Source organism: Daucus carota, chromosome 5 (assembly GCF_001625215.2).
Source record: "Daucus carota subsp. sativus chromosome 5, DH1 v3.0, whole genome shotgun sequence".
NCBI lineage: Eukaryota > Viridiplantae > Streptophyta > Magnoliopsida > Apiales > Apiaceae > Daucus > Daucus carota.
Window position 1 is genome coordinate 7300738 of NC_030385.2, and position 9196 is coordinate 7309933.

A 9196-nucleotide genomic window follows, 5' to 3' on the forward strand; every position below is an offset into this window, starting at 1 on the left:
AGCGCATCGAATGCTTTTATAGGCGCATTCACGCGGTTATGACACAGCTAATTACGCATGGAACGTAGAAAAAGTGTGGTAATTTCTGTACTAACTACTTTAATTACTAAACAAATGAAAAAATTAAACCTAATCGAGTACTAATCCAGCTCGGCTTAATTAATTACTCTTCTGGATCCTTGTGTGGCAAGTTGGAGGCGGCGTCTTCATTTCGTCCACTTAAAATTATTTTTTGCTAACAAACAATGGGGCCGTTTGGCTTGACTTAAAAGAAGTGACTTATTGCTTAAAGTAAAGAAGTGGATTATAAATAAGAAGCTGAGTTGAACTTATAAGTTATTATAAGTGTTTGGATACCGTGACTTATAAATTTTTAAATGTTTGGATAACTTAACTTATAAGTTGGTACAGTTTCGTAGTTTTGTAATATAATTATTTGATATTTACGAATTAAATTGAGAAAAGTTGATAATAATATTAGATTAGATTAATATTTATATTATATAAGTTTTTGGTTTGCTTTGTCTCTCATTTTGTTATAAATTTTATTTATTTATTTCTTAAGATTATATTAAAAATATAATTTAGGAATGAACAAAAAGATTTGAACAAACTTCTATTATTATAACTTATTCACAATTAATAACTTAAATAAGTAAAATTATGATTCGAAACTATATTTTGTAATGGACTAAAATGTCTCACATTTAAGTGATCTATAAGTGTGTTTAAAAATTTATATAAATATTAATATATAATACTAATATATTTGAGTATTATATAAAATTAAAGACATAAGTTTAAATAGAAAAAAAAAATTATATTCAATTATCTCCTTGAAAATAACACGAACACTGAATGAAGTATGCAGCAGGAAGCGGAAGAAGTTTAAGTTGGCTCCATATAAAAGCTAAGATGTGTAGCTTTTTTTGCCCGACTTCTTTTACAGTTTTAAGTGCTTCACTTTGTTTGCCAAACGGTTGGCGAAAAAAGAAGAAATGGGCTTCTGGGCTTTTAAGCCCAGAAGTCCCATTCCCAAACACACACAATATAACTAATCCCTATTTTTTATTCGCATGCTCCTGTCAACAGTAGATCAGAACCTGCTCTTACGCGCCACGAAGGCAGTAAAAATTGGACGCTACCAAGGTTTAAAAGTTAAAATGACATTTATATGTTATTTCTGTTAAAATTATTCAAAAATAAGGATGTGAATAAAAATTATTTCCTCCAAAGAATAATAAAACTAGATATTGGACTCAACCAAAATTTCAGGGTTAGACTATCCTAATTCCACCTTCGGTTGAAGTTAAGTTCGTATAAATATACTTTTTATCGATTGCATGTGTTTATCGTTATAAATAATTGCTGTAAAAATTTAATAGCTATTTAAATAATTTGATCCGTCTAGGTTTATAAGTTCCTCTACCATGCACATTTTCAGTATAAGCGGTATTTACCCCTCTATCTATTAAAAATTAGCTTTGATGCAGAGAATCTTATAATCTCATAATAAATAATATTTGAGCAACCTTTTCACATGTTCGGTAGAAATAATACTCCCTCCGTCCCCATAATTGTTTACGTACACCATTTGCACGCATTTTGAAGTTCGTATAAAGTATAGTTTCATTATTTTTTTCAAAATTTTTTTTTTTTTAAATAAAAGTTTAAAGATCAAACTTTTATTCAGAGAAAAAAAATTAAAAATATATTGCGGAACTATACTTTAAATTAACATGGAAAAACGTGTCAAAAAGTAGCGTAAAAAAATGAGGGGGACAGAGGGAGTATATATCTTTAAGGTTTTCATCATCGAGTATTTTTATTCAACGATAATTTAGCGTTCATCTATTCAACTTCATCCTCCAAGTTAAACAAGATTTAAATGGCATTTACAAACAATGTCATTCAACGTCCGGCGCAATTTTCAAACTTCAACCCCTGAAAATTGGGGAATATCTTACAAGTAATCGATCTTCCAATTTATAAATTAAATTCTAGACTCTCTTAACAATACAGATTTATACGTTTTAGAACTGGGTATATGTGTTATTGAAATGAGCGAGAGTTGAATCCAAATGGCATATAACAACAAAAAAATCAACTATTTAGACTATGCAATTTTTGAGTTAATGTAGAACATAAGAGAATAAATATGAAGGAAGTGTAAAACGTTGTTTCTTAGTTTCTGGAAGATACACGCATCAACCTAACAATACTTATCTCAGTAAAAAATGAACGATACGAAAGTGAGTCTCAAGATGAGCATAGTGCGAATACAGAGGGCTTACAGATCGTAAAGCGTAAAAGCTTCAATTACACGCTGGTCTGCGTTGTTAAGTCACCTAAAAGGCTATCGGACACGTCAGATTAGAACATGAGACGATGTAGTGGTGGGTCCCTGATCGGTCAGCCCAGAGAATAGAATGAGCAGGGCTTATTGTCGTTTGCTAGCCAATAATGAGTTTACAAGTGGCAGAATGTGGGGTAACATGAAATATATTAGACTTTTCAAAAGAGGTGGTGGAGTAGGTGGCAGCGTACGTAGGAGACTGTGGGCCCCGACGTATGTCGTTTTTATGTCTTTTTATTACAAGTTGGATATACTAATATAGTTTGGCCGCCACTGTGGACATGTGGGTCGGTTTGACGTTTGTTCCATTAACGACTATCACGTTCTGAATCCCATGAATCTTCTTCATGTGTTCCTGGGTCCCACTGGCCGAACTCGGACCCTAGGGCACCACCCTTGGCGAATTACCATGAGTGTTTATATATAATTATGCTACATTTTTATATTGAAAAGTATCCATTTTAACTTTTAATGATCACGTTACAAAACATTTCATATATATTTTTTAAGAAAAATGTTTTTATCTTTCGCGTCGGATTATTACATTATTAAATTTTGGGCAAATGGAAAATTTGTGTCCAAAGTTTTTACAAGTGTGTCGCGATAATATTTCCATCTTTTTTATACTCCTTCTGTTTCAAAATAGATGTCCACTTTAAAAAAATCACAATATATGGAGTGAGATTGATCTAGGATATATAAATAAGAGATAAATAGAGTAGAATTGATTTTGCAAATATAATTTTGCATTGAAAGTTGAAGTGGACAAGTAATTTGAAACAATTTTTTTTTAAAAATGAACATGTAAATTAAAACGGAGAGAGTACATCACAATGTTTTCGGAGAATCAAAAATTTAAACCGAGTTATTAATACTTTTTTCCTGATTAACTGTAAAGAAATTATACACCTGTTTCTAAAGGCTGCCCCTGCCACCGATTTGGAACAAAAAAGCACAAGCGTCTAAGCTCTAGCAAAAAAAAAAAGGGTCATTCCATATGTCACATGTTCATGCAACAAAGCTTCTTCCTAGTATGGATCCAATGATGCAGCCTAAATAGAATGTGCTTTTGTGTATGTGTATGCTAGTACTACATATACATGATTATCGAATACATCTACACAACTTTATTTAAACTACATACAATTTAAAGTTGAAATAGAAACTTGACTGTGCGGGAACCCTTTTTTACTATTCCATACTTGAGGTTTTTATTCCTGTGCTAGTTAATTGTTTCGTATCATCGTATTAATAATTTTCTTCCCACAAAAAGTTCCACAGATATTAATACAATATTAGGCATCTTATATATCATTTATATGTATAATGAGTATATGACTTTTTTTTGGTTAACACTTATGCCGCTCTATTGATACAAGAGTAAACTTCAGAATTGTTGCCAAAGTTTATACCGATTTTTAAAAAATTGATCAGAGTTCCAAATTTTGAAAAAGATGACCACACTTAACGGGTGCCACACTTTTAAAAAGTGGAGTCAAAATTTGACCACTTTCTGAGAATTTGGAACTCTAACCAATTTTTTGAAAATCGATATAAACTTTGAGCACAACTTTGAAGTTTATCAAAGATAAATTAAATAACATTAATAGGATTGAAATGGTCAAAACTCTAAAACAATTTAAACTTCTAATTTTACCCTAAACTTATAACTTCCAAAAGTCCAAACAGTGTTTATATACACAGAGAAGCATAACCTATAAATTATAATACAATACTTGATAGTGTAATAAGGATCTCTCGTTCAAGGATACTTCACTAAAATGAAACCACTTAATTTCTCAAATCATCTTTTTTTTTTAACAAGTATGCAGGGAGTTGAGGATAATGCATGGAACGAACTCCCTGACGTCTGCGAAGGTGGAACTATATATATATATATATATATATATATATATATATATATATATAAGCAATGGCCATTTTCAGACACGTTTGGTAGAAAGTGTATTGTAGAATAACATAGCTAGTCTAACAAACCCCACTTTGGCTGCTATGTCCAACAATAATTTAGCAACACTCCGTTATCATCTGTATAAATAAACAACTTTTGAACTCATTATCAGACGATGAAGCCAGTGGATTACACGTCAACTGAATCATATCTTATATATTAGGTACGCATGAGAACAAGGGGCAATTAGCAATCATGCATGTGGCTGCAAATGCATTCTATATGCAGCTTCTCTTATGTTACAGGATCAATTTGAGAACATGTCAGCATGCTGCAGCAGCGTCGCGAATATTAGTTAGAATAGCCCCATGCATTGCTAGAGAATCAAATATAAACAAATTCGATGGCTAAAATAAATGAATTATATTTGTATTTCCCGGACTTGTTACAGTAAGTTATCATACAATGTAGCACAGAGATACTCACATAGGAGGGCCCCGGCTTGTATTTGATACACAACACCAAACTATGGACCAGAAGTCCAGAAAGCAAAAACTCCTGGTCGTATTATTACGAGTAAACTTCAAAATTGTGGGCAGAATTTACACTCATTTTCAAAAAATTGGCCGGACTTTTAAATTCTCAAAAAAGTGATCAGATTTTGGCTCCGCTTTTTAAAACTGTGGCTGCCGTTAAAGTGTCGTTAAAAACTTAACGTTAACACTTATAATCGGGTTTTTTAAGGGATATTTCAGTCTAACTAATAAAATATATATATTAGGTGGTAAAAAAACAGAACCGTCATACTTGCCCATTTCTAAACCTAATTAGGTGCGCGATAGGAGTGATTCGCAGGAAGGAACTGAGTGCTTTGCTGAGATGGACTGGTTTATGCGACCTAAGAAGGAGATGCACAAGTACGGAGATGCTCACTGTCCCGACTATAAAGGTATGTTTTCAAACCCTCGATTTGTTTATCTATGATTCAATACTTGTATTCTATTCATGTAGTGGTCCCAATATCATGTTTTTGTGGTTTTAAAAGCTTAAAACTGATCCCTTATGTCTCTTATTTCACTATATACTATTAAAAATGGTACTTTGCAGATTACCCTTCATATTTTACTATCAAGTTGTATTATGGTAGTTACTTTGACACTTTATATTCGAAATTTATAGAGTACAAGATTGACTACTATTATTTTTGTAATGTGGATAACATACCAGTATTTGAAGTTGGGGCAATGGTGTCTGAGTCTGTTGGTCGTAAATCTGTTGGGGCTACTTTGTATTTTAAATCACCGAAAGAGGGAATGAAAAAGCTAGGGGAACTTGAAAATGATAGTGACATAATTATTATGACTTCACTTATTACTGAGGAAGTTCATCAATTTGTAGAGGTCTTTGCTGTGCTTGTGGAACCTGTTGTTGTTGAAGGGTTACCAATTAGAGTAGCACATAGTAGTGGTTCATCTCCCCCAATTGTAGTCATTGATGATGTAGATAATGATGTGTATGGAAATGATTATAGTTCAAGTAGTGGGGACTTTGTTTTTGCAGATAAAACCCCCGAACACTCCTTGAACACCCACCTGAAAACCCCCTTGAAAACCCTGAACCCCACCCCCCGAAAATCCACTTGAAAAAACACCTAAGCAAAAGCAAAAAAAAAAGAGAAAACTGTTGGTAAGAAGCCTACACCAAAAAAGAAGTCTACTAAAAGGCCTGGGATGGAACAAGATCTGGGATTTGAAGCTGATGAGAGGGAGCAAGATTTGGGAAATGAGGCTAATGGGGAGGAACAAAATGAAGAACAACATGATTTTCAGGGTAGTGATTCAGATGATGCAGAATGGCATCCTGATAGCTCAAATGATGGTAATGCTAGTACTGATGGAGCTATTGATGATGATGCTAGCAACATGAGCAAAGAAGAGAGTCAACAGCCCCTTTTAAATTTTGATGAGGGTATTGAATTAAATGATGAGGCACGTGCTGGAAGTGAGGATGAGAAGGTGGTTGTGGATAATGAAGATGAGGCTAAATCTTGGCAGAAAAAGCAAAAAGTTGTTACTACAAGGTCTGAGATTCTAAGGGCAAAAAGTACAAGAGAAAGGAAAATTAACAAGAGATATCAAGATTGAACTTTTTTTTTTTGAAACAAAAGATTGAACTTCTTTGGAATGTTAAATTATGCAAACTTGCAAATCTTGATTTTTTGTAATCTTTTGCAAACTAGCAGGTTGAATTATATTTGGGTTAAATTCAGATACAGTTTATTATGACAATTTTACTCATTTTGAAATGAAGATACTCTTATTATGTTGCATTTAATTTCATGTTTTAATTCTAATTGCACTGGATGCAGCGTCTATTTCTGTTATAAGGGTCTGTTTATGTTAATTAATTGAATGCCATGCAGTTATACTTAAAATATTGCAGAAAAACCCATTTTTACCCCTGTTTCCGTTAGTCCTGTTGGTGACTTTTAACGGCGGCCACAATTTTGAAAAGCGGAGTCAAAATTTGGCCACTGTTTAAGAATTTGGAAGTCCGGCCAACTTTTTGAAAATGGATGTAAATTTTGGTCACACCTCTAAAGTTTACTCTATTATTATATACATGCAGGGAGGTTGATTACTGGAAAAAGAAAAAAACAGACTTTGGGGCCGTTTGGGTGGGCTTAAAATAAGTGCTTATTGCTTAAAATAAAAAAGTGAAGTAGAAGTTAGAAGTTAGTTAAGACTTATAAGTGAAATATAACACTATATGAAGGTGATTTAGAAAATCAAATAATTTAAACTAAATCAATTTATAAATATAGGAAAGTCTTTAAGGAAGAGTCATATTTGAATGATACAATATCTTTCTTAACATTTATATGTAAGTTGTCTAAATTTAATGTTACTCTCTTCGTCTTATTTCATATGTCTCTTTTGAAAAAACAATAATTTTTCTAAATATTCGATTTTTACTTTTTCCAAAACAAATTTTCAAATATTTTGTACAATTAGAGATTAGTTATATTGTTTGTTAGCTTAAATTAATTTTAAGCGGGAGAAATGAAGACGCCGCCTCCAACTTGCCACACAAGGATCGAGAAGATAGTAGTAATTAATTAAGCCAAGCCAAGCTGGATTAGTACTCGATTAATTAGGTTTAATTTTTTCATTTGTTTAGTAATTATAGTAGTTAGTACTACTCCCTCTGTCCCTCTCATTTGTTTACAGTTTTTTTACACTGTTCGACACGCATTTCAAGGCGTATATAAAACATAGTTATACAACTTTTTTTTGGAAAATTTCTTTTTTGTATAAAAATATAAACATCAAACTTTTATTCGGAAGAAAAAAAAGTTCAAAATAATTTATCAAACTACGTTTTATAAGAGCATTAGAATGCGTGCCGAGCCCCCGTCCCCCAATGTAAACAAATGAGGGGGACGGAGGGAGTACATAAATTACCACACTTTTTCTACGTTCCATGCGTAATTAGCTGTGTCATAACCGCGTGAAGGCGCCTATAAAAGCATTCGATGCACTCTTGTTTTCTCATCAACACTCAAAAGCAATAAACCAGCTCTCGCTGCAGTCTGCAAATCTATATACTCACTCTTACTCACCTATTCACATACATTAACGATTTTACTACATATTTTTAAATTTATTTTCATACATTTTAGATATTCTTGATACTGAAATGGCAGGACAAGGTGCACACTACTCGGCTCCGGTTGATGAATGCGAAAAGCCTGTGATTGTGGCTGTTGTCCAAGTGGAGACTTGTGATGAGCCGAAAGAGAGCTTGAAGGAGAAGATTCATGAGAAGCATGAGGAAGTTGAGGCCAAGGTTCATGAGCTGGAACACAAGATTCATGAGAAGCATGAGGAGTTCAAGGACAAGGTGGCGGAGAAGGAGCATGAGTTGAAGGACAAGATTCATGAGAAACATGAAGAGGTTAAGGACAAGGAGCATGAGTTGGAGGAGAAAATTCATGAGAAACATGAAGAGGTCAAGGACAAGATTGCGGAGAAGCATCTTGAGAAGGAGGAGGAGAAGTACTTGAAAGATCACAAGGTGGATGCTTATCTTCTTCCCACAGGACATTGTGATGAGAGCGTGCTGGTTGTTGTTGAGCCAGAGGAGAGCTTGAAGGACAAGATTCACGACAAGGGACATGAGATTAAGGAGAAGATTCACGGCCACAAGCATGCATGAGGAGGTTTAATCAGAGATTGAAGATGTACGTAATTGAATGCAGTTGAGTTCAAGGTTTAGGTTTGAGCAATCGAGAGAAAGGGATAATGCGAGAGTGTTTTGTTTGAAAATAAAGCCCGATATGTTTTTTTTTTTTTAATTTTGTACGTTTTGCTTTTTAATGCGAGAGTGATTAAAGTGTTTGGAAAATAATTAAAAGTCATGAAACAAAAGTTAGTATTTTCAACTTCAAGTACGTCTTGACTTTTTTCACAAACCGTACAAATAAATGTTTAAATCCAGAAACTGGGCTTTTAAACCCGGCCAAACACCCATTATATATAAACAATAACGTCTAAACTAAATGAATTTGTATTTACCAGACTTGCTACAGTAAGTTGTCATACAATGTAGCACAGAGATACCCACAAAAACTTGAGGGCCCCGGCTTGTATTTGATTCACAACACCAAACTATGGACCAGAAGCAAACGCCTGGTATTACATGCAGCCATGCGGGGCGGTTGATTACGGGAAAAAAGACAAAAACAGACTTTGGTTAAAGGTGTTGGTAATTTTATTTGATTATATTATCATCTTTTTAATATATTTATTTAAATTGTGGTTGTTTAGATATAAAACTTTCTATTTTTAAAATTGTGATGAAAGTAGACAGTAATCCTACTTGACATTTTCACAGAAAGATGAAAAATGAATATATAAAACTTATCA

At 33.4% G+C, this 9196-nt stretch overlaps 1 protein-coding gene across 1 annotated transcript; it reads left to right on the forward strand.

Moving 5' to 3' along the window:
* Window positions 1-5998: 5998 nt before the first annotated feature.
* LOC108222128 (uncharacterized) lies at window positions 5999-8486 on the forward strand. The gene is made up of 2 exons (XM_017396033.2): window positions 5999-6371; window positions 7951-8486. Exons 1-2 carry the CDS (start codon window positions 5999-6001, stop codon window positions 8484-8486), a joined length of 909 nt encoding a protein of 302 aa, XP_017251522.2.
* The last annotated feature ends 710 nt before the right edge of the window (window positions 8487-9196 follow it).